This window comes from Juglans regia, chromosome 3 (genome assembly GCF_001411555.2).
Source record: "Juglans regia cultivar Chandler chromosome 3, Walnut 2.0, whole genome shotgun sequence".
Classification (NCBI taxonomy): domain Eukaryota; kingdom Viridiplantae; phylum Streptophyta; class Magnoliopsida; order Fagales; family Juglandaceae; genus Juglans; species Juglans regia.
Genome location: NC_049903.1, coordinates 34754459 through 34781642, shown reverse-complemented (window position 1 = coordinate 34781642; position 27184 = coordinate 34754459). Strand labels below are relative to the sequence as shown.

At 38.3% G+C, this 27184-nt stretch overlaps 1 protein-coding gene across 2 annotated transcripts in view; it reads left to right on the top strand.

Moving 5' to 3' along the window:
- LOC108987901 overlaps positions 1-24313 on the top strand; it is a 30929-nt gene extending 6616 nt beyond the window's left edge. For both annotated transcript variants that reach the window (XM_018960997.2, XM_018961068.2), the window contains 11 exons: positions 56-134; positions 462-502; positions 656-772; positions 939-1019; positions 21133-21195; positions 21269-21320; positions 22343-22417; positions 22971-23018; positions 23167-23202; positions 23466-23540; positions 23947-24313. In XM_018960997.2, coding sequence (XP_018816542.1) covers positions 56-134; positions 462-502; positions 656-772; positions 939-1019; positions 21133-21195; positions 21269-21320; positions 22343-22417; positions 22971-23018; positions 23167-23202; positions 23466-23540; positions 23947-24048 — 769 coding nt within the window. In that variant the 3' untranslated portion in view covers positions 24049-24313. The remainder of the gene's footprint in view (positions 1-55; positions 135-461; positions 503-655; positions 773-938; positions 1020-21132; positions 21196-21268; positions 21321-22342; positions 22418-22970; positions 23019-23166; positions 23203-23465; positions 23541-23946) is intronic.
- Positions 24314-27184: the final 2871 nt, after the last annotated feature.

Genomic DNA, 27184 nt, shown 5'->3' with positions numbered 1-27184 from the left:
TTGGTAGTTTTCTCATTATACGAGTAATTTATGATATGATTATTGATTCACCCAGGAGGAGACAATTAGCTCAACTTGGTTCTGCCTCAGGTGTCTACAAAACCCTTGTGAAATACTTGGTTGGAGTTCCACAGGTAGTACTTTGTTGGCTCCCTCCCCCCAGCTGATCGAATCACTTGTTTGGTTGGACTTGCCCAGCTATCATAATACTTGTTTGAACTTGGGTTCCACCTGTTTCACTAGCAAAAATAGTCATATACTTATACTCCCATGGTTGTCTCATGAGATTCTATATACCGTTACAGCACCTTTTCAACTGGTAGTAGTTTTGGGCAAATAGTCATACATTTGAGACAAATTATTTAAATTGAGATTGAAAAAATATGTATACCATTAGGACTTTATTGCTCATGTATCAATCGTTATAGTTAAATTTTTTATAATTACATTTTTTGGTGCAGGTTTTGCTTGATTTTATTCGGCAAATAAATGACGATGAAGGGTATATACTTTCTGTCTTGAAATAACATCTTATTTTTTTCCTTCGGATAATTATCATAGCTTTTCAAATTCATTTGAAGATAGTTATGACTGTGAAATTCTTTAAATGATCGTGCTGAATGACTATAGGATACTGAAAAAGTGTAATTACTAGGCCTATGGATGAGCAACGACAACGATATGGACCACCATTATACAGCCTTACAACAATGGTGATTTCTATTCGACTCTTTCTTTTGGTATTATGGGGGCGTTTTGATGCTGGAAATTCGTGAGTATTTTCCAACATTTGTATCTCAGTTGTTAAGTATTGTTGATAGTATCTACGAAAAATATATTTAGGAGGTGATGTTTTCTTTTAGTTTCTTTTGTTGGTTGATCAGAAAAAAGTTTCTTTTGTTAGCTCAACACATCTTTGGTGCATTTGTATTGAGCAGAAAGGGGCAGCAAGTTGCTTTCTTGGAACAAGCTATTGATGTCTACACCACTGAGTTTGAAAGGTTCATCAAATTCATGGGGTATTGTTTCTGCTTCCTGCATTTTGTTGAGTCTACTTGTATTACGAATTGATATTCAGAATATGGAAACTGTTAAAAACTTCTCTACTATCCCACTATCATTCCACTTGCTGATGGGAGGGTTATTAAATATTGCTACATCAGCAGAATGGAATAATTGTGGGACAGTGGTGTAGTTTCTAGCATTACTATTTTTAGATCTTTTATTTATCTTTCAATTCTGCTTTTATGTTGACACAATAGTCAGCCTATAAATGTTTCTTTCTCAATACACTTTTCTGTCTCCATTGAATGGGAGGCTTTTAATGAGCTGAGGATCTTGGAATTTTATGGGGATACTCTCTAACCTTTTTTTTCTCTATAAATGAAAAACATGGGTTATTGTTCTATGAAGCAACAATGGTCTTCTTTATGTAGTTGAAGCATCAGTACTTCGAGCTTTGTGACGTGATATTCTTTTGGTTCACTAGTAGTTACTTGTATCTCTGAATATCTTCTTCTTCTTCTTCTTCTTCTTTTTTTTTGTTTATAAGAATTTATTAATCCAAATAATTAGGCAAAACCCAAGTACACATGAAATATACAAAGAAAAACCTAATTACAAGCCAAGTGCTGTGAAAAGCAGCATAAAAGTCATTAAAGCTAGTCCCATTCAATACAATAGCCGAAGCCCAAGATAACAAAGTATGGAAGAAAAAATCTCTAAACCCTCCTATCGAACATTCCCTATTATCCAAACAGAGACAATTCCTATCATTCCAAGTACAACACATTAGACATAATGGCACCATCTTCCAAACAGCCGCTATTTGACGATTGCTCTGAATTCCTCTACAACATGAAAATAAATCTACCACTCTCCTAGGCATTACCCATGTGATACCAAGCCTAGTAAAGATTTAATCCCATAAAGCTTTAGCCACATCACAATGAAGAAAAAGGTGGTCCATTGATACTTCGTTTCTTTTACACATTAAACACCAATCTGTTATAATGATGCCGCGCTTTCAAAGCTTGTCGATAGTCAGAATTTTCCCATGGGAGGTCAGCCAACCAAAGAAAGCAACCTTGAGGAGAGTTACTTTGCTTGTCCAAATGCCCTTCCAAGGGAAATCAATAGCAGAATGGGACGACATTACTTTATAAAAGGATCTGACAAAGAAAAATTCTTATTTCCCTAGTGAATCCAAAGCAACCTATCCTCCCCTCCAGCCTTTAAATTCAGTGCATATAACACTATAAAATGCAATAATGTCTCCCACCTCCCAATCCTGAACAGCTCTAATAAACCTCACAGACCACTGAAGAAAACCAATAGATATGTCCATGTAATCAGCCATAGAGGCATCCTTATTCAATGCAATCCTATATAAAGAAGGGAAAACATTCTTCAAAGCAATATCACCACACCATATATCATGCCAAAATCTTGATTCGTGTTCCCTTTCCCATCTCAAAACTGAAATTTCTGAAAAAATCTTCCCAACCATTCCGGATAAATTTCCAAACACCCACACCATACAGCTCTCTTACTTCATTAGAGCACCAACCTCCCCAACTACTCGCATATTTGACATCAATAACATTCCTTCAAAGAGCATCCCCTTATCGATGATACCGCCATAACCATTTCCCTAAACGTGCCTTATTGAAATTCTTAGTTTTCTAACCCCCAATCCTCCACAAGATAAAATGGTACTAATCTTATCCCACTTGATAAAATGGAATTTTTTCTCATCTCCTAAACCTCCCCACAAGAAAGCACGAAAAATCTTTTCCGTTCTATTAGCCACTCCTGCAAGCAAAGGAAATAAAGATAGAAAGTATGTTGTAAGGTTAGATAAAGTGCTCTTGATTAGGGTGATTCTACCATCTTTGGACAAATGAATCATTTTCCAACCAGCCAATCTACATTCAATCTTTTGATAATCCCATCCCACATTGCCTTGGATTTATGACGAGCCCCCAACGAAAGACCAAGATACTTCATAGGCAAATATGACACCTTGCAACCCAGAATATCAGCCAATTCCTCTAAATTATTAACCAAGCCGACATGGACCATTTCATATTTCGATAAATTCACCTTAAGTCCAGAAACAACTTTAAAACAAAGCAAAAGAGCCCTCAAGGAATGAATCTGATCAGGGTCCGGCACAGAAAGAATCAATGTATCATCAGAAAAAAGGAGATGTGAGACATTTATGCCACCATTCGATGAACCTCCCACTGAAAAACCAGAGATAAAGCCCCTATCTGCTGCTGTCTTCAACATTCTACTCAACACATCCATTACTAGAATGAACAGAAAAGGAGACAAAGGACCCCTTTGTCTCAAACCCTGAGGGCTATTAAAAAAACCTTCAGGAGTACCATTAACCAGAACCGAGAATCTGACAATTGTGATGCAATTTTTCGGACATTTACACCATCTCTCCCCAAAACCATACCTACCAAGAATATACACCAAAAAATCCCAATTTACATGGTCAAAGGCCTTCTCCATGTCCAGTTTGCAAAGAATACCTATGGTGCCGGCTCTGAATCTACTTTCCAAGCATTCATTAGCAATGAGGACTAAATCAAGAATTTGTCTTCCTTTTTTTTTTTTGTATAAAGTAAGAAGAATTTATTAATCCACATAATTAGGGAAGACCTTGACAGGAAGTATACAAGAGGTGAACTTAATTATAAGCTAAGTGTTGTGAAAAAAAACATAAAATTAATTAAAATTAGTCCCATTCAATATAATAGCTGAAGCCCAAAGCATAAAATTAATTAAAACTAGTCCCATTCAATACAATAGCCGAAGTCCAAAGTAACAATTTATGAAAGACAAAGTCCTTGAATCCTCCCAATGAGCTTTCCCTATTATCAAAATAGCAACCATTCCTCTCGTTCTAAGTACACCACATTAAACATAGAGACACCGTCTTCCAAACAGCTGCAATTTGACAATTGCTCCGAATTCCTCTCCAACATGACATTAATCTACCACCCTCCTAGGCATTACCCATGCAATACCAAGCCTAGTGAAGATTTCATCCCATAAAGTCTTAACTACTTCATAGTGAAGAAGAAGATGATCCGCCGATTCTCCGTTTCTTTTACTCATGAAACACCAATCTATTATATAAAGGCCACGCTTTCTCAGCTTATAGGTGGTCAATATTTTCCCATGAGAGGCCAGCCAGCCAAATAAAGCAATCTTGAGAGGAACATTACTCCTCCAAACGCACTTCCAAAGGAAAGCATTGACATAACCTTATAATAGGATCTGACTGAGAAGTTCTTATTCCCCGAATGAGTCCAAAGCAACCTATCCTCCCCTCTAGCCTTTACATTATACGCAGTTTAAAATTCAGTAATATTCCCCACCTCCCAATCTTGGACAGCTCTAATAAACCTCACAGACCATTGAAGAGAACAAGTAGAAATGTCCATGTTGTTAGCCACTAAGGCACCCTTATCCAACACATTCCCATAAAGAGAAGGGAAATCATTATTTAAAGCAACATCACCACACCAAATATCGTACTAGAATTTGATTCGTGTTCCCCTTACCACCTTGAATCTGAAATTTCTGAAGAAATCTTTCCATTGATTCCGGCTAAATTTCCAAACTCTCACGCCATATGCCCCTCTTACTTCATTTGATCACCAACCTCTCCAAATACTCTCATATTTAACATTAATAACATTCCTCCAAAGGGCATCCCTTTCTAGATGATACTGCCATAACCATTTCCCTAACAGAGCATTATTGAAGGTTTTCAATTTTCTAACCCCCAAACCACCACTAGATAAAGGGGTATAGATCTTATCCCACTAAATCAAATGGAATTTTTTCTTGTCCTCTAAACCTCCCCACAAGAAATCATGAAAAGTCTTCTGCAATCTATTCGCCACCCCTACAGGTAAAGGAAATAAAGATAGAAAGTATGTTGGGAAGTTGTATAATGTGCTCTTGATTAAGGTGATTCTTTTTTTTATTGATCGGTTGATTAAGGTGATTCTACTACCTTTGGACAAGTAAATCCTCTTCCAACCCGCCAATCTACATTCAATCTTTTCAACAATCCCATCCCGCTTTGCCTTTGATTTATGAGGAGCCCCTAAGGGAAGACCAAGACACTCATGGGTAAGGATGACACCTTGCAGCCCAAGATACCAGCCAATTTGCCTAAATTATTAACCAAGCCAACAAGAACCATTTCATATTTTGATAAATTCACCTTAAGGCCGGAGGCAGCTTCAAAACAAAGCAAAAGAACCCTCAAGGAGAAAATTTGGTTGGGATCCTGCTCACAAAGAATCGGTGTGCCATCAGCAAAGAGGAGATGAAAGACATTTAAGCTACCATTCGATGAACCACCTGGCGCCCACCGAGAAACCCGAGATAAAGCCCCTATCCGCCACCACCTTTAACATTGTACTCAACACATCCATTACTAAAACAAACAGGAAAGGAGATAAATGGTCCCCTTGTCTCAAGCCCCAAGAGCTATTAAAGAAACCTTCAGGAGTGCCATTAACTAGAACCTAGAATCTGACGGTTGTGATGCAATGTTTCATCCACTGACACCATCTCTCTCCAAAACCATACCTACCAAGTATATACACCAAAAAATCCCAATTAACATGAACAAAAGCCTTCTCCATATCCATTTTATATAGAATACCTGGGGCGCCGCCTCTGATTCTATTGTCCAAGCATTCATTAGCAATGAGGACTGAGTCAAGGATTTGTCTTCCCTTAACAAAGGCATTTTGTGACTTCGAGATGATCTTCATAACTTCACTCAATCGATTAGCTAGAACTTTTGAAATGATCTTGTATACCCCTCACCAGACTTATTGGATGGAAGTCTTTTACCTCCATTGACCTTGCCCTTTTTGGAATAAGGGCAATGAATGAAGCGTTAAGACTTTTCTCAAATTTCATTAATGAGTGAAATTCAAGAAAAACATTCGTGTTGTCCTCCTTAACAATGTCCCAACAAGCCTGAAAGAAAGCCATTGTGAAGCCATCTAGGCCAGTTGCTTTTATCTTTGTCCATCTCTCTTAACACACTAAGCACCTCATCCTCTTCAAAAGATTTCTCCAACCAAGTCACGTTTGAATGATCAATCAAATAAAAAGCCAGCCCGTCAACCTTAGGCCTCCCATGGTATTGCTCCATGAGAAGCTTATCATAAAAGTGAACAATGTGATCCTTAATTTCAGCGCTGTCTGTAAGTACTCTTGTAACGCTCCAATGGAAGGCCCAAACCACATGACCTATACTCTAAAATGACTAGTCAATGATACAATTGGAGCCCCATTGAGACCTTATAAAGAACAAGAACTTCTCATTCCCAAGCAATGTGGGATCCCATATACCATCCACCCTTATCCATATCATATGGGGTATCACAATCTACCCTCTTAAATTTCCAATGTCCTCATCGGGCCTGTCTATTATAGGTGGCACGACTTAAGTTCCACATTTATGGTTGGGATAGGCTCTGATACCATTTGTAATGCCCCAATGCTACCCCCTTAAACTTCTGACGTCCTCGTCGGGCCTGTCCATTGCAGGTGGCACGGCTCAAATCCTACATTTCTGGTTGGGATAGGCTCTGATACCATTTGTAACGCCCCAATGGAAGGTCCAAATCACATTGTCTATATTCCAAAAGGACTAGTCAATAATACAGTCGGAGTTTTATTGGAACCTTATAAAGAGTAAGAACTTCTCCTTCCCAAGCAATGTGGGATCCCATACACCACCTACCCTTATCCATATTATATGGGGTATCACAATTCTACCTTCCGAATGAAGAACCTCAATGACATTATTTCTTGGGTGGGAATTAGCTACTCTGTGTAAAAACCTTGTGCTCTCGTCTCCTTCCTTCGAACAAAGAGTCCGTGATTTTTGTCTCCAAGAAATTTCCTCCATAAGAGTATTTTTTCTAGCTTAGTCACAACAACCATTTTCCTTGCCTTGTCTTCAACCGAGAGGGCCCCATCAACCTCTTTTTCATCAAAACAATGCAGCTCCTGAAAAAGAATATTTCGTTGATCATTAATGGGCCATTTGAAGTAGGGGTGTAAAAATATACATCAAGGATAGGGAAGATTTTCTAGTTCAATTAGATGAGTTGGGGTACAGGTCCAAAATTTATTTCTAGTATGATGTATGGTGTGGAGATCAAGCCCTAAAGCAAGTCTACCCAAACTTGTTCAAAATATCCAGTTGTGCAGAGGTGTCAGTGGCTGAACTGTACCAAGTAAATAATGGAATTCAACATTGGAGTGTATTTTTAATTAAACTAGTGCATGCTTGGGAGGTGGAATCGTTTCTTTGCTCCACAACCACCTATTATTTCATATTCAAGGAAGACTTCAAGGATCAGATGAGGTGGATTCATTGAAGTAGGAAAAAGTTTGAGGTTAGATCTTTCTATCAAATTTTGCATTTTGTGACTGAATACTAATTTTCTTGGAGAAGTATGTGGTGGACCGTGTCTTCCTCTAGAGTGGCTTTCTTTGCATGTGACAGCTCAAGGGAAGATTCTGACTTTGGACAACTTAAGGAGGAGGCACCTTATGGTGATGTATTGGTGTTCTATGTACAAGAAGAGTGGGAAAACTGTCGACCATTTGTTGCTTCATTATGTTGTGGCTAGGGCATTGAGAACGCTGATATTTGATCTTCTTGGTATTGAGTGGCTGATGCCCAAATGTATGAGTGAATTGGGGTTCAATTTGTGCGTAGATGTATGGAGGATCACCCGTTGTGTGCAATTTTGAAGACTGCAAGAGAATGATGCTACAAGAGCTAAAAACCTCTATCTATATTGCTCAACCGTTTGTTGCATCACTAGATTTTCTTTTGTAAATTTTGTAAATTCTCGTTCTCATTCCCCTCCTTAACTATGTGTTGTCCTTTGTTTATTCTCAATGGACTTGGATAGCATCTCTTAGGTCTTTTTAATCAAATCAATGGCGGTACATATTATATATATTTATATATATAAATATATATAAACTCTCGAAGACTTGATTTAGAATCTTTTGTAGGAAAGGGAAGGCTAACAATGTTGTGCTAAGTGAGTTGGTTTTCTCTCCGTACAGTCTTCCAACATGAATGAGTTTTCTGGTGATTCTTCCCGGGAATCATATTTTCATTAGTTTTTCCTTGAGACTGATATTGTGCTAAGTTAAGATGGGTGTTGTAAAACACTTATTAATAGATTTTTTTTTTTATAAGTAATAATATTATATATATATATCAATAGGAGTAACCAAATACATTGGACGTATACAAAAAAAACACCTAGCTCATACAAGAAAGCCCCTAATGACCCAAAAGCTCATGAAAACCTACCCAAAATACACCAAGCCCGAATTGGAAAACTATCGATACACCTCCCCGACCCCATCCCCTATGTCCCACTACAAGAACGTCTTCACAAAGCCCTCACTTTAGCCTTCCCTCAACTTGAGCTAGCTCCCTTAGTATCGTAGTTGATTGTCCAAGAAAGATTATTTAACTCCCTGCTTTTCTTAAACTTAGATTTGGTTTCAAGCGTGTGACTCGTCTCGATTGCAGTGAGTAGTGCTTTAAATTCGTCTTCATATTCTCCCTGCTCTCCATATGAAAGTCCCAGGGTTTGTAGAAACGCATTATCTTTATTCAGAATCCAATCCGCTGTTGAACCCGCTATATCGTTAATCGAAGGAAGAGAAACTAGGAGAACGACATTATCCCTAGCCACAGTACCCGACTGCACTCCCGACTCTAAACCTTCCCCCACACGTGGCACCAATGACAATTCTAAACCTTCCCCCACACAAGGCACCAATGACAAATCAATAATTTCCTTCTCGCCAAATGGTTGCTCGACAGGTATATGGTTGTTTTCCCCTCCATCTGTTACCATTATAGGTTCCTCCCCTCCATCAACATTTTGTGTATATGCTCCACCCTTCGACGATCCTTGATGTGCCACTTTGTTTGACCCTACTGCTTCCTCAAGAGGGGAAGCACTACCTTTTGTTACCCCGTTTGCATCTTCTAAAAGAGGCTCAACTGTTTCTTCCAAAATACTCGAGACCTTGGAGGGACCCCCATCTTTAACTACAAATGAACCCTGGATAGAAGGACCAACTACATTTGTAACTGGTGCATGAGACCCTACAGCTCCCTCAGAAGGCATAGTGACACTGGCATGAACAAAGATGCCAGCGTCCAATGACCCTATCTTTGACACACCATTTGCCTGCACACTTTCCGGCACACTTGCTTGCACACTTGTACCCACGACTAGGTCTAGCCCCTTATCCACCTTAATCATTAGATTTTTTACATAATCCATAACTCCCTTCAATTGAGATTTGACATCCCACAAGACTCACTCCTCTGAGGGGATAGAACCCACTCCTCTGAACTCTTTTCATCCAAGGGTCTTAGGTTGGGTAATCCAAAAAGCCATGGAAATCAAACATATTGTTGGGATTACATGCGTGGTTTTGAACATGAATTTTTGACATTACTCATAGCTGTTGAAGCTGCAAATACACCAACTAAAGCTTGTCCCTCACAGGCTTTGGACAAAAAAAGAGAGAACTCAAGAGGCTTATGTGGGATATGAACACGATGAGGGAGGGGAGCGAAGTTCTTGTCGCGGGCGTGGGAAGGGAAGGGCATCGATGGTTTTGTTATGAAGCCAAAAATTATATCTTGGATTGTAAAGGGGTTGAACGAGCAGGCCAAACAACTCCTAGTTAGAAACTTACTCCGACAATGGCAGGGTGATATCGTTTGCTTGCAAGAGACCAAACTAGAACTAATTACAAGACAAATAATTCGTAGTTTGTGGAGAGGGCATCATGTTGGGTGGTCGTATCTACCTTCCAAAGGTGCCTAGGGTGGTGTTCTTATCATGTTCGATAAAAGAGTGGTGGAAAGAGTAGAGGAATGTGTGGGTGAATTCATTGTGGCGTGCTCCTTTGTAAATGTAGAAGATGGGTTTCGTTGGGCATTCCCGGGTGTATACAATCCTAATATTGACTCAGAAAGAAGCTTATTATGGGAAGAGTTGGCTGGAATAATTAGTTGGTGGGATGTACCGAGTTGTATAGGGGGAGACTCTCGCTTCCCAAGTGAATGATCAGGTACATCCCACATAACTTCCGCTATGAGGGAGTTCTCTGATTTTATTTTAGAATAGGAGCTTATGGATATTCCACTAACGGGAGGCTTATATACTTGGTCCAATACTCGAGATCTCCCTTCTTGGTCGAGAATCGATAGATTTTTGTTAACTTTAGAATGGGAATCACACTTTCCTGATGTAATTCAAAGACGCTTGCCTAGAGTTTGTTCTGACCACTTCCCTATCTTTTTGGATTGTGGAGGCATTCAAGGAGGTAGAAGGTATTTCAAATTTGAAAATATGTGGCTTAAATCTGACGGTTTTGTAGACAGGGTCAGACAATGGTGGTCTTCGTATGAGTTCCAAGGATCTCCAAGCTACATTCTGGCAAGGAAACTAAAAGCGCTGAAATATGATTTGAAGTTATGGAATGAACAAGTGTTTGGTGATATTATATCACAACGACGTTTGCTTACAGAGGAGTAACATGGCCTGGAGGGAGAGGAGGATGCAAGCATTCTTAATGAAGTTGAAAAAGTTCGCAAGAGACAAGTAGTTACAGATCTTGAACGAGTGTTACTAATGGAAGAGACCTCTTGGAGACAGAAATCTAGGGCTTTATGGCTTGAGGAGGGAGATAGATGTACAAAGTTCTTTCATAAGGTGGCTAATTCGCGTCAGAGGATCAATGCTATAGATACTTTGATGGTTGATGGTGTAGTTTTTTTGGATCAGGCAAGTATTGAGGAGCACTTGGTACAATATTATGAACATCTTCTATCCGAACAACAATCTTGGAGACAGTTAGCAGATGGGTTGATGTTCTCAGTCTTAGACCAACAGTGTGCAGGGTGGATGGAGAGGCCCTTTGAAGAAGAAGTATGCAAAGTTGTCTGTGGTATGGCTAGTGATAAGGCCCCGGGCTTTGATGGTTTTACTATGGGCTTATTTCAAACCTGTTAGGAGGTGATCAAGGGTGATCTTATGCAGGTTTTTCGAGAGTTCCATTATTATGCTAGTTTCGAAAGAAGCCTCAATGCCACCTTCTTAGCACTCATACCAAAAAAGGTGGGGTCGGTGGATGTTTGTGATTATCGTCCTATTAGCCTTGTGACAGGGGTCTATAAGATTCTCTCCAAAGTGCTAGCAAATCGACTGAGTATGGTGATGGAAAAGTTAATTTTGAAGCCACAAAACACATTTTTCAAAGGTAGACAAATTCTAGACTCGGTTCTAATTGCAAATGAAATTTTGGATGGACGTCTCAAATCTTGGGAACCTGGGTTAATCTGCAAATTAGACATGGAAAAAGCCTATGATCACGTTAACTAGAAATTTCTGCTCTATTTACTTGCAAGATGCAGTTTTGGAGAGAGATGGATGAAATGGATAGAGTTTTGTATCTCAACAGTTTGATTCTCTATTTTGGTGAATGGTTCTCTAGCGGGCTTTTGACTCCTTCCGTGGGTTGAGATAGAGAGATCCGCTATCTCCATTACTATTCCTATTCGTCATGGAAGCCCTCAGTAAGATGATTGTAGGGCTTGTGGAAGGTGGTTTTCTCCACGGTTTCTCGGTGGGGAATGGTAGCTTCGACTCTCTTGATATTTATCATTTGTTGTTTGCTGATGACACTCTTATATTCTGTGGAGCAAATCTCGGACATATCCAATCTTTGAGGGCCCTACTTCTTTGCTTCAAAGCGGTTTTGGGCTTGAAAGTTAATTTGTCAAAGTTTGAGATGGTGCCATGAGGAATGTTCTTGAAGTGGCAACTCTAGCCTCTCTTGGGATGTAAGGTATCCTCTTTACCTCTTTAGTATCTTGGATTACCATTGGGTGCTATCTTCAAATTAAAGCAGATTTGGAATCCTGTGGTTGAAAAGGTGGAGCGTAGGCTAGCATCTTGGAAGATGTTGTATTTATCTAAAGGTGGTAGGCTTACATTGATCAAAAGTACTCTCTCTAACCTTCCCACCTACTTTTTGTCTCTCTTCCCACTCTCAGCAAAGATTGCCAACCGCATTGAGAAGTTACAACGTGATTTCTTGTGGAGTGGTTTGGGGGACGAGTTCAAATTCTACCTGGTCAATTGGAACACGGTATGCACTCCAGTTTCTGGGGGTGGATTGGGTATTCATAACTTGACTAAATTCAATCAAGCTTTATTGAGTAAATGGTTGTGGCGGTACCAACAAGAAAGGGGGGCTTTGTGAAAGTCGATCATTGATGCATAGGTTGGGGAAGCATGGGGCTGTTGGTGCTCGAAGGAGGTATGTGGTTCACATGGGGTAGGGTTGTGGAAAAAAATTAAGAAGGGTTGGGAGACTTTCATGAGACATACACATTGGGGTGGGCGATGGCTCTCGCGTCAGATTTTGGTATGATAAATGGTGTGGTGAACACTGTCTCAAAGACACCTTCCCTGCCATTTTTGAGTTACCACGAGTAAAGGATGCAGTGATAGTGGACCTTTTGGCTTTTTCTAATGGCTCCCCTCAATGGAATGTGTACTTCATTAGGGCAGCCCATGAATGGGAATGGAGGTTATTTCAGACTTCTATGCGGCTTTGTATTCAGTACGTATGACCGATGGTACGATGGATAGATTCACAGTCCAATCATTTCACAGAGTTTTATCAAATTAGGGTAGGCTCTCGTTCCCATGGAAGAGCATCTGGCAGACCAAAGCTCATTCAAAAGCAGTTTTTTTTGTTTGGACAACAGCTTTGGACAAAATTCTCACCATAAATAATCTAAGGAAACGTCGATTAATGGTATTAGACCGGTGTTATATGTGTAAGAAAGATGACGAATCTGTTGATCATTTGTTTCTACATTGCGAGGTGGCCAGGACCCTATGGGCTGATTTTTTTACAGGACTTGGTTTATCATGGGTTATGCTTGGTAGATTGGTGGACTTTCTAGCATGCTAGAGAGGTCTTCGTGGAAACACACAAGTTGCAGCAATATGGGAAATGATCCCTATATGTATGTGTTGGTGTATTTGGCGGGACCGAAATGGTAGAAGCTTCGAAAACCAAGAGAGAACAATGTAGGAGCTTAAACTTTTTTTCTTTAAAACATTGTTTTCTTGGGTGGGGGCTATTGTTTGTAATGGACTCAATGTTCATGACTTTCTTCTTTCTGTTGTACATTATAGATAGGTATTTCACATGTATAGTTCCTGTTTACTTGGGCTTTGCCTATTGCTATGAATAAAACTTCTTGATTACTTATAAAAAAAAAGAATCTTTTGTAGGTATTTCGAAATGAATCTTTTCGGTTCTTGTGCTTTCTAAGAAGACCAGGAATAGAGAGTATAAGTGCATGTTTGGCACACATTTTTGGGTCTACAGTAGAGTAATTTTTGGTCTACCATTAAAGCTTTTCCCCAACCTCTTCCCAAAAATACAAACTCCTCATCTCAACATATTTCAGTTCATTACTATAAGAACATGTCACTTTGAAAAAACTGGTAAACTGGGGTGGCTCCCCCTCTGGGGGTCGATTTGAGCTGCCCACGCTATGTGTGGGAAAAAGACCTTGAATTCATTTTATTATAGAAAACGAAAAGGAAAAAAAAATCCTCATTTTTGTGTGCAAAGGGTCTTATATGGCAACAAATGGTTATGCAAATTGTAAGGGAGTGTAAGAGATGGGTAAGTGAATGATTACAATGACTGAAGTGAAAATGTTGGTGTTGTAATTAAGAAAATAATAAAATTACAGAACCAATAAAGATTGTAAAAACATTAAAGTAATTAGGAAAATGCTGAGGTGGCTCTATGAGAGCAAAATAAATGCTTCAGAAATTATTGTCAAAGTAAGCTAAAGTATTGTGTGAATTGCCAAATGAATGGCCTTTGAGTGATCTGTATATTATATATGAACTTTACAAGAGAATTATACATGGAAAGAAACTAATTACTGAGTGATTCTAGCATTCTAGCCTTATATGAAACTATATATTCTGTCAATATGCTAACTGTACAAGCCTAGGTAAATGAAGTAAAAGTAAAATAAGGAAAGAACAATAGAAGGAAAGAAGATTGATTATGTCCATTGACAGCCCCCCTCAAATTGATGCGGGGTTGATCAACAAGCATCAATTTGCTACTTAAGAAGCAATGTCGATGGCGAGTGAGAGCTTTGGTGAAGATATCAACAATTTGTAGTTTAGTGGAGACGTGGAAGAGTGATAACATGAGCTTCAAATGCTTCACAGATAGAGTGACAGTCGACTTCAATATGCTTCGTGCGCTCATGATAGACAAGATTGGCCTTGATCTGAATAGCACTCATATTATCAGCATGTAGATGTGTAGGATCAGTCTTAGAAAAATCTAGCTTAGCAAGCAAATCTCGAAGCCAAATAATTTCGGAACAAGCAAGAGACATTGCCCGGTACTTAGATTTTGTAGATGACTTAGAGACTCTGTCTTGCTTCTTATTCTTCCAGGAGATCAATGCATCACTTAAGAACACACACCAACTAGTGATGGATCGATGTGTATCAGCACAACCGGCCCAATCAGCATCGCTATAAGCAGTAAGGTTAGGAGAATTGCCTTCAGGAAAGAATAAGCCATGGGCAGAAGCGCCCTGAACATAGCGTATGATCCTATAGACAACAGCCAAATGAAGATGACGAGGGGTTTGAAAAAACTGGCTAACTTGCTGTATTGCAAAGGAAATGTCCGGTCTAGTAATGGTGAGGTAGACAAGATTACCCACCAACTTTCGGTATAAACTGGGATCAACAAGTAAATCACCCTCCTCTTTGCGAAGCTTGACATTCAATTCCATGTGAGTATCAACAGAGGTGGCCTCCTGTAGGCTAGCTGTAGACACTAGGTTACTAGCATACTTATATTGATTGAGTGAAATACCAAATGGACTACGATGCACCTCAAGACTGAGAAAATATGTGAGAGATCTAAGATCTTTCATATGAAAGGACTTAGAGAGATGAGTCTTGAGTTAGCCAAGTAAAACAGAATCGGAACCAGTAATCACAATATCATCCACATAAACCAAAAGAATGACAATACCCATGTCTTATTTTCGAAGAAACAAGGAAGTGTCATACTTGCACTGCTTGAATGAGAATTGTAATAAAGTGGTTCGAAATTTATCAAACCAGGCCCTCGGAGCTTGTTTGAGACCACAAAAGGAGCGATAAAGCTTACACACATGCGAAGTCAAAGAAGAAAACAATCCCGAGGGTGGCTTCATATAAATACACTCTTTAAGATCCCCATGAAGAAACGCATTCTTGACATCCATCTGATGTAGTGGCCAATCATTGGAAGCAGCAAGAGCTAGAATCGTACGAACTGTAGTCATCTTAGCCACAGGAGCAAAGGTCTCTTCATAATTGACACCATATTCCTAATTATTCCCAAGTGCAACAAGCCGAGCTTTGTAACGATCCAAACTTCCATCAGATTGAACCTTGACTGAGTAAACCCATTTGCAACCCAGAGGAACAATAGTTGGAGGACATGACTCAATGTCCTAGGTGTGATTGGCCTCTACAGCGGCAATTTCTTCCTGCATAGCTTGTTGCCAACAGTCATGCTTGGTAGCTTGTGAGTAGGATGTGGAAATATCAAAATTGGACAATGCAGCAATAAGAGCTAAAATAGAATTGCCAAAGTTGGAAGAAGTAAACCCATACCTATCGGGGGGTGCCGACACTTGAGGAGAGCGATGTACCAAAGGCATTGGAGGTACTGTAACTGACTGGTTCTGGAGCATGGTAGGATCAGATATCGGGTGAGCCATCGGGAGAGAATGTGGGCGAGAGCGTCTCGTATACACAATACCTAGTTTAAAGCGAGAGCTGACTTGATGAAGATCAGAGAACTATTGCTCAAAGGAGGGGAGTACCATAGTAGAAGGATAGGGCACATAGGACACAAGAAAGAAATTTTGATTTTCAAAGAAAATAACATTTCTAAAAATGTGTGTACGATGTAATGTAGGATCATAACAAACAAATCCCTTTTGACACATTATATCCCAAGAATGCACATCTAACAGATTGAGCAGATAATTTATGTTGCTCATGAGGAGGTAAATGAACAAAACATATACAATCAAAAATACAGAGATTATCATAACTAGGTTGCTTAGCAAACAAGCGGAAATAGGGAGATTCCACGTGTAAGACTTGGGAAGGTAAACGATTAATCAAGTGAGTAGCAGTTTTCAGAGCCTCAACCTAGAACATGGATGAAACTAAGGATTCTAACAAGAGAGTAAGTACCACATCAAGAAGATGACGATTTTTGTGTTCGGCTACTCCATTCTGTTGGGGAGTAGCAGAACATGAATGTTGATGAATAATATCTTTAGAAGCCAAGAATGCCTGAAACTCAGTAGACAAATATTTACCACCAGAATCTGTGCGCAATGTCTTAATAGTTGCAGAGAATTGATTTGCAACATACGTTAAAAACTCAGTAAAAGTACGAAAAACCTCAGATTTAGAGTGAAGAAAATAGACCCAAGTAAATCTACTATGATCATCAATGAAAGTTACATAGTATTAAATTTTTCATGTGAACTAACCGGAGAAGGTCCCCAAACATCAGTATGAATAAGATCAAAGCAGTGAGAAGCTCTACTAGCATGCAAAAGAAAGGGAAGAGTTTTGCTTTTACTAAGTTTGCAAGAATCACACTCAAGAGATAAAGAAGAATGTTTTTTATTACCAAGAAAACCAAAGTGCAATACATGCGATAAGATCTGAGTATTGAGATTGGCCTAAACGACGATGCCACACCATACTCATATCAGGAACATTATTACAAGCAAAAGACTTAATAGAGGAAATTGGAGAAAGTGCTGGAACAGGTAAAAATAGTGGAAACAAGCGCCTCACTTTAGGTCCCTTCGCGATCAGCTCCCCCGTTACCTGATCCTGCACAGAACAACCATCACCAGAAAAATTAATAGCACAATTATTATCAACTAATTGATCAACAGAAATAAGATTTGTGGAAAGCTGAGGAGCAAGAAACACATTAGTAAATTTAGAATAGGCATCTCCGACAACAACTATGGGCAAAGAACTATCATTGGTAGTCTGAATGGCAGATTGACCAGCATAGGGCTGAACATGACACAGCGGTGTGAGTATTCGTCATGTGATTAGAAGCCCCCGAGTCTACGTACCAGAGTTTAGTAGAATTTTTACCTTGAAACCCCATTGTAGATAATGCCGAAATTAGCATCTGTTGCACCATTTCTGGTGTGCAGTAATTTGCTGCAGGAGGTGCAAGATCAGAGGAAGCACCTGTGGAAGAGCCATGTGCTACAGAAGTTGCAGTGGGAGGAACAATAACATAAGTCTGAAGTGCTTGGCCCTGCCGATTCTGGGGGTGGATACGACATTCTTTGATAATGTGACCCTTCTTCTTGCAATAAGAACAATATTTCTTAGGACAATTAGTAGCAATATGTCCATATTCCTTGCAGCAAAAACACTGCAAATTTTTAGAATTCATAGGTGATCCTCGTCCTTGGGCAGCATAAGCCACAGTTGCCGTCTCGGAACTGCCATGAGATTGTTCCAGAATAGCTTGAGTACTAAGACGTTCTTCGCGAAGTAACTCACCAAAACAAATATTAAGAGAAGGAATAGGAGATCTGTTCAGTAGAGAGGAGAGAACATATTCATATTCCGAGTGTAGTTTCGTAAGAAACTGATCACGTCGGCTGGTCTCGTGAAGAGTCTGAATAGTCGAAAGAGTGGAAACAGGAACATCCGATGTAACTAAATCAGTATATTCATGTGAAAGAGTCAGAAATGCCAAGTAGTAGTCTTGGATGGAAAGACTACCATGTTGAAACATAGCAATCGCATGTTCTAACTGAAAGCGACGAGCATCATTAACTTGATGATAAACCTTCTTCAAATAATTCCACATGGATTGAGTGGAGCAATAAGCCCGTAAGTTGGTAACAATATGTGGCTCCACCGAACCAAGGAGCTAAGACATAATCCGAGCATCAAGTACAGCCCATGAAAGAGAAGCCTCGAGATCTTTGGTTTTGTCAGTATTGGATGTTTGGACGACATCCGTGCCATCAATATGACCCCAAAGATCTTTTCCCTTGAGGAAAAGTTCAAACTGAAATGCCCAAGTAGAGTAATTTGTGCCCGTAAACTTAACACACACAGGTGCAGAGTCCATTACAAATAAATGAATCCCAAGACAAAGCAAAAAAGAAACAGCAACGAAAATCAACTGAGACCAAAAAACAAAATGAAATTTTCGGAAGTCACAAACCACAATTCAAAGAAGCTGAGAGCCACATAATATACTGACCAAGCCGAAAAACCCACGTGAGGGTTGCTACAACAACAGACAAAGAAGACTCGAGAAAACCAGACGTGCCAAAAGTCACCAGAGGGCTGCGACAACAACTATGAACACACAGAGACGCCGGAAGCACCACTAGATGGCTGCTCCGACTGTCACCCAACCACAGAAATTTGCAGTAGAGAACCACGATTGCTGAAAAACACGAAGAACTGATGCGGGTTCACCTCAGGAGAAGACAGAGCTTGCCGAAACACCAAGAAAATATGTTGGGTGCACCACATGACAACCCAGAAGATGCTGACACATGAAACTGAGAAGAGAAAAAAAAATTCACTCAGGCAAGAACAACACAGAACACGCTGAAATACGAGACCGAGAAGAAAAAAAATTCAACCGACTCTTGATACCATGTCAAAGTATTGTGTGAATAGCCGAATGAATGGCCTTTGAGTGATCTGTATGTTATATATGAACTTTACAAGAGAACTATACATGAAAAGAAACTAATTGCTGAGTGATTCTAGCATTCTAGCCTTATATGGAAACTATATATTCTGTCAATATGCTAACTGTACAAGCCTAAGTAAATGAAGTAAAGGTAAACAAGGAAAGAAGATTGATTATGGACAGCAAAGCTGTCCATTGACAATTATATGGGCAATAGGTTTTATCTTATCCAAAAAAAAAAAAAAAAAACGGCCAACCTAGTCTCTTGAAGACAAGACCTTCCGCACCCTAAGATGTTAATCCGCCTCATAAACCCTTAACCCCTAATGTTCCGTGGGTGTAACTTCGGCTTCATGGAGACTTGAAAACACCTCTCCAATAGACTCTACCATGACTAGAGCTTCCTATTTTTGAGTTGTAATTAATGTTACAAGTCAATCAATTAGCTCTTTGCGCCCTTTACTGGCTAATTTCAGCATCAGCTCTGGATAATGGCTACCTTCAATGGCAGCAAACAATGCTATTAGTTCCTTTTCAAGGCCTTCACATAAAGCGCGAACAATGTATCTAAAGTCTTCATTTTCTGCATTCTCCAAGTTGATGTATCCAGCCCTCTCTTTTCCAGCCTATTCATTTCTCTGATTTAGGCATGGAACTCCAGCTCTTCTCTGAGAAGGTGTAGGGAAGCAGCCTTAATTCGACAGAGAGAGAGAGAGAGAGAGGAGAGAATTGGCTTTAGTGGTCAGGAGTGTCCCAAGTGACGGTGAAGAGTCTAGCTTGTATTTTAGTGAGTCTTCAAGGGAGGAAAGCTGAGTAATGGGGACGAATTCCTTCCCTTCACTGGACTCATTCCCTGATCCTACTCATTGGCTCCTCTTCCTTCAAAGCCTCAAAACCCATTATAAGATTGTCCCCTGCCTCAGTTAGCCCAAATACCAGGTGAGGGAGAGAAAGAGAATGTACTAACTAGGTATCTAGAGTACATACTTGATTAATGGAGCTCTTAACAGTAGAGGCCCTTGGTTTCGTGGATGTCTTCTATGCCACTCATAGAGAGGGAGGGAGGGAGGGGACTTAATTACTGGCTAGGACTCTAATTCTTTTGTTTTTTGTTTTCAATTGGCAACTCTAATTTGCTTGGGTTACCGAGGGAAAATTGGAATTTTGGTTTATGGATGGAATGGATTCTTTAGACCAGCGATTGCCCTGTGTGGCTTCTTGGCTGAAATTATATTCAATATCTTTTTGGAGTTGTTTTTATGCATAAGGCTCCATGGCATCATATAATGGAGGGTTAGCACTTGGGTATTTTATTTTCATGGAGGGGAAGCGGAAATAAAATTACTTGTTCTGATCAGCTTTGGCCTTAGGGATCTTGCAACTTATTCAAAAGAATGAAGACGAAGAAAAAGAAAAGTGGCATGCAAGATTAATGGGGGGAAAAACTTGCTGGACTATTTAGTTGGTGAAAAAACATTTAGGCTCGGGATAAGTCAATGTCAAGACGTAAACTTAGGGACTAGAGATGAGACATAATTCTCAAAACTTCTCATAATTTCATTTCCAAGCATTATTCAAACACAAAACACATTTCAATTTCAAATCTTCAACTTTTTTAATGTAATCATTACCTAATCATTATCCAAATACAAAAACCAATACAATTTTTACAAACTTCAAAACAAAACAAAACAAAAAAAATCAATACAACTTTTACAAACTTAAAAACAAAAAAAATATTAAAAAATATATTCAAATTTGTTTTAACTTTATAATATTTTTATTCAACTTTTTTTCTCTCATTTCCCAAAACCTAATAAAACATCTTAACTCAAACCATTTTACTACTATTCACTAAATTCTGAAATACTCCAAGTGTCCAAACAAGTCCTTAGAGTATATGGTTGGGCTATACTCTCCTCTTGGTTTAAATGTGTTCTTTTTTTTTTTCCTCTTTTTTTCCCTGGTTGCACAAGTCTTGCTTTTTATCTACAGGAAACCTTAGTATGTGTAGGAGCTTACTTGTCTATCATGTTTAATGTGAATTCACCTGCCTATGACAATGTTTGCGAAGTTAAATGAGCACGAGACATTTTTGTATGGCACCACAAGTGTTTCTTTGACTGTTATTCTTTGTTCTAGCTGTATATTTATAATAGCATGTCTGTTTTTTTTTATCAGTGGGGTTTTTGCAAATTCACCATTCTTAATATCAGCAGAGGTTGCCGGTGCATTAGATGCAAGGTAAATTCTCTGAACTTTTAGCTAATATTTGTCTTGGTATCTTCATTTCAAAGTCTTGTTTTGTTCTGTGCAGGAAAAGTGACGAATACAAAGAGATAAGTGTTCTGGCTGGGAAAACTTATGAGGTTTGTCTTTTACATATGCTCGGAAGATTTATTGCTCATCATTGAAGGTCATATATTTCATAACTATTAATGTACTTTCCTGTGTATTTTATCTGGACCTAAGGCATCCATTTGAGTGATGCACGTTAAATATTATGTGAACTGAGCCTTTGGAACAAACTATTATACACTTTACCTTGTCCAAAATAATTATGTATATATGTATGTATGTATGTAATGGTGCTATCTCTTGCCTTTTGGTTGTTGGTCTTCTCTCTGTTTGGAAATGTTGTGTTGTGCCTCATTCTGGGATTGAGGTGCTGTCCTTGCCAATGGGAAGTTAGGTAGCAGTAGAAGTCTTGTGATCTAGAAAATTTTGCCTTTGTGCTTGATGTGCACGTGGTTGGAAAGTAGCAAGAGGGCATTTGAAGGAATGTAAAAATCCTTTAAGAATTTTATAAGCAATCCTTTTGCATTCTTCAATAATATTTTCGTTTACTTGTAAAAAAAACACAATTATCTATGTAGCTTTTAACAAATGTAAAAAGATCCAAACTTTATAAGTTCCATGACATATTTCTAGTAGGAGAAAAGTGTTCAAAACTATCCAAATTAAATCATGTAACTGGGTAGAGTTATTCATTGTACTATACATAAAATCTAAATATATTGTATATGTAGATGAGCTGTATTCTATTAGATGGTATATGCCTTTAAGGATGACCTTGTTTGATAGTTACTAAAACATTTTAGTCGCAACTTGAGAGTGTATCTTTGTTTAGATGTGACAATTCCTGAAACTCAGTTAAAAAAAAAAGAACAGAATAGTCCTGAAAGCTATCGTGTAAAGAGCTACCTATTTATGTACTGAACTGTAACTTTTAAACTATACAGCTTTTCTTCTCCTTCTCAGTTGTACCAAGTTTGGTTAGTCCAGTTAGGTACATTTGAAGACGGTAGTTTTGACTCAGTAACATTCTTGGAATTATCCATTTGTTGTTTAATGTCTATCATGGAATTTTATAATTGCATTACCTTTGTAGGTTTCTTTGACAGTGGACTCGATAAACTCATACATTGCTTGGGATTTCTCATTGGTGCAAGGCAAGATGAACATGGTACTTTTCCTAAATGTTAAATCCAGTCCTTACATGACTGGGTCGTTTTCTTTCTTTTGTACAATGTGATGCACGATTTGAACTTAGTATTGTTTCCTTTGTTACTCACTCTTGATGCTTCAAATTGATGCAATCAGAGGCGATGGCACTCGGTTCATGCTCCATATATTATGCCCTACTTTTTCTATTCTTTTAGGGTTAAAGACAAAATTAGACCCTGTGGTTTGGCTTAATGTTACATTTCTCTATGTGCTTTTTATTTAAACTTTGTACCCTGTTGGCTGTTGTTTTAAGATCAATCAAATTGGTCCTTCCATGGTTCCATTAGAAATTCTTTAATAGATTGTCATTTATACTAACGTTGCATGCCATGTGTCTTGAATCACTGAGAATTTTTGATAGGCGATTGAATTTGATGTCTTAAAATGTAACACTGGTATCCATCTGTTAATTTTTAACATTATTGAAATTGTATGCTCTCTTTATGAGCAATGCCTGACATGGTAGTTAACAGATCATTCTCCATCACTGTTGAGCTTTGTGTTGTTTTCAGGATATTGGATTCACTGTGGAGTTTACAAATTCTTCTGGGGAAAAAACTGTAAGTTGAATATTGTTTTTCTCCCTTGCAATCCTCTTGTTCCTGCTACACTGCAACTCCTGTAGTGGTATTTTTTTTTCTCCTTTTTCCTTCTGACCGTGATTTTTTTCCTCATGTTTATGATGGGTCATTGGTGGATGTCCCACAGCTGATATTACCTTCCCGGCGTTATGAGTCAGACCAAGTGAGTTTACTATGTGAGAAGTGTTAGGTCTACACAAAAATTTTACATAAAGAAGTTTACATGTTGACATGACTTAATGTAATACTTGATATCTAATCTACAATAAAGAGTTTTAGAATATGGTGGATTACATTAAACCTCGTCAATGTAAACTTTTGTGTGAACCAAATATTTCTCTATTATGTCGCTGCGAATGCTGCTTTGAATGTGGCTTAGTATATACTAATTGTGAATTCTCTCAAATTTCATGCATATTCTTACAGGGAAACTTCTGCGCATGTATGGTGGGAAACTATAAGTTGATTTGGGACAATTCGTATTCGACCTTTTTTAAGAAGGTATTTGGACCTGTGTTACTGAGTTCATTAAATGTTTTTGGTCACCCTACTAGAGTTAATATCATGCATTGCACGGCTGAGTTTTCTGTGGAGGTTTGCACACGCAATATTTTGGACCATTATAATCTTCACTGGCATTTGACACATTTCTACCTCTACAAGACCTTGAACATTTTTCTTCATCCGTTTAAAGACATAAATGAATGAATGAGGTTGTTTCTCAAAGGTTTAATTTGTTGCCTTGATTTTGCTTCGCCAGTACCTAAAGGGTCCTTACTTTTTTCTATTGCCTTCTGGTACTTTTATTCCAAAAGGTTGTGTCAATTTGAGCTGGAGGTATCTGATGCATATCTTTTTTTTTTCTTTCTTTTTTTTTTTTAAAAAAAAAAAAAATTGTGGAATATAGGTACTTCGTTACAAGGTGGATTGCATACCTCCAGTTGCAGAGCCAGTGCAGTCTGTAACTGAAGTGGAAGGACGAGAAGATCCCTTCTTGGACGTAGCATAATCCTTGATATTGATGCTTCTTAATGATTTTTAGCATTCATATGTATTATTATTATTATTATTATATTATTATTATTATTATCATTTTGTATTTTTTAATTGCATCTCCTGAGGATTGCCATTACTTGCCATCGTCGGGATTTGCTACAGTTGATTGGGAGCAGAATCCTGCAAGTGTAACATAATGTGTATCCTGGCAAGGCGTCAAAATTGAAGCTTATTGTAATATCACGACATGTCTATCTAAGAGAGGCCACTCCACTCCATTGCTTGCATCTAATCAACAAATGCCAAAGTAAAAAAAATTGACCGATATCAATTAAAATATTCAATTAAATAATAGAACTTGCTTAGAAAAAAAAAATAATAATGGAGAAGGTGACCAATAATAGTGTTGAGGCAATTGAATGATTGAAGAGTAAAAAGCATTATTAAAACTATTTGCAAATAGATTAGCTAGGCTCTTCCATTCCCTGTAATCATGATTCATATAGAAATTCAAGCGTAAAGTTGTAAAATATAATGTTTTCAATGCATTAATGGAAAAATAGCTCAAAATTGTATGTGGCGTCAATATCTGTTTGAGTAGTTAGCAATGCAAGGTCCCAACCTCAATAAACCAAGCTTGAGGAAAGCATATCTGTTTGGGTTGCATGTCCAATATTCACGGTTATGGCCCACATAGGAGGTTTTGTAGATTTTTTGTAATTATAATGGGAACTTCCAAAACACAACCTAAAATAGCTGGATTTTAGATGTGGCTCTCCGTATCATGCAAGATACGCACACCGCGTCCAACTTGATAACCACGCTAGCTCACGTATGGAAAGTGTGTTAATATTCTTGTATGTAAATTACATGATATCCAATGAATTTCGCTCACATGCTGAACTCAATATACATAGTTATTATTTGATATATTGCATACGTTAATGCATGCCCTACGTACGTATATAGGAGATGCCAATTAATTTCATAGTTGATGTTCTTGGAAATGTAGGGATAATTAGAAGACTTCTGAAGAACGTTAATGTGATCATTACGGCTATCTTGAGCCCCTACATATAATAGTAGTGAACCCTGTACTTGCAATAATATTGCTTCATGGGTTTATATAAATATATATAGTATGCTCCCCTTTATTAACTTGTATTAATAGTGCTGGAATCATGAGGAAGAACATGCATGCACATAATGCATGCATATATATGTCGATGGAAATGAACACAAGCGCTTCATGTGTTCACTGTACGTAATTAAGAGGCATGCATTTGCCATCATGTACATAATTAAGTAGGACTGGATTTATCAGAAAACAGAGGAAAGAAAGCAATTTGAAAGAAAAAGAATCGTGATTGGAGAAGAATTCTTGAATTGAGTGAATTGAAAATTCGTACGTACGAGAATGGGTATGAGAAAAAATATTTACAACCGTGAATTGTGTAAGTGTCACGTAATTGTTTTGAAAAAAATGAACAAAATATGAGACCCACAATAAAAAAAATAAAAAATTTAATAGTGGATTTTACTTTTTTTCAAAGCGATTATACGATATTTATGCACTTCACGATTATATGTAAAATTATTCTGGATTTATATATACAATGAGTTAATAGCCGATTGGCCATATTTTCAAGTACTTACGTTGACTAAACTAATCAATAATAATTCTAACAGGATTGATATAAACTGGTTCGATCTTCTAGTAAAGTACAAGGACGATGGCCGGCTTGCTAAGTGCTAATTGTATACTCATGTTTCAAACTTTGGAATGGATAGATGTTTAGATCGATGCTCCACCATTAGATCATGATTCTTTTTTTTTTTTTTTTTTCTCAGCAAGTAGTTGATGCATTCATTCCATAAACTTAAGAGGTTCCTTACAGCATTAATGTATTCCAGAGACATAAAGAAACAGAGACATGAAGTGCAGAAACATAAGAGGAATTAAAAACTAATATGTTACAGATGGTGGGTCTTTCCCACTTGGAAATTCCAGCAAACAGGTAGGAATTTTAATAAGTGGGATGTTTCCAAACTCTAAGTTGGAATGAGCCCATTGCGCAATGGAATGCGCGCATCGATTTTGTGATCGATGTATTTTTACAGCTTCCCATGCTTGAAAATCCTGTAGTAAAAACCTTGTGTCGCGAGCTACTCCTTCTATTTCCCAATTGATTGCCTTTTGTGGATTATTGATGGATCGAATGGTATTTAGAGAGTCTCCTTGAAGAACAACTTTAGCAATCTGTCTTGTATATGCCTCTTGAACACCTATGAAGGCAGCCGTTGCTTCTCCAAGATTTGGATCAACATGCCGATTGTTTTGTGCAACAATAAATTGGAAGATGCCCTGGTTATTTCTGCATACTGCCAGTGAGGTACTACTGTTGTTTCGAACTGCTACATCAAAGGTGATGGAGAAGGTATCCTCAGATTCAGGTGGTCTCCAATTATGCTGTGATTCAATTGGTTCCATCTCCCAAGCCTTGGCATGTTCTCTGTATAGTTCCTGCGTTTTTGTTATGAAGTAGTGGATTGTATGGTTTGCAACATTATGTATGGTCTGATTCCGTATAAACCATAAAGTATCCATAGCTAATGTGGAGAAAAGCTGAAAGTTATGCACTTCAGAAACAGAAATCTATAGTTTGTCTGATGGATTTAGTATAATATTAACCCAATTCCTTATGTCGGCTTGTGTGAAGCAAGTTATGTCTAGTGGCCATGGAGCATTTCTCCACAAAAATCTAGAGTAAATGCAATTGAGAAAGAGATGATCCAGAGATTCGGTTTCCATATGACAAAGAGAACAAAAAACTTGATCTTCTGTGAGTGGGAGGCAATGACTAAGAGAGAGTTGAGTGGGAAGAATTTCATTATAGACTTTCCATAGAAAGAGCTTCAGTCGATCTTGTAATTCGACAGCCCACAATTTCTTCCAAATGATATCAGGTGCAAATGTGTTTGTGTTAAGAATGAAAGCTGCATAAGCAGACTTTACACTGTAGTTGCCTGAAGAGTGATGTTTCCATTTGGGCAGGTCATTGATATTATGGAATTGATATTGAGAAAGATGAATTCTTTGTATTGCAGCAATTGTTTCAGGAGAGAATAAGGTGTTCAAAAGAAGCATA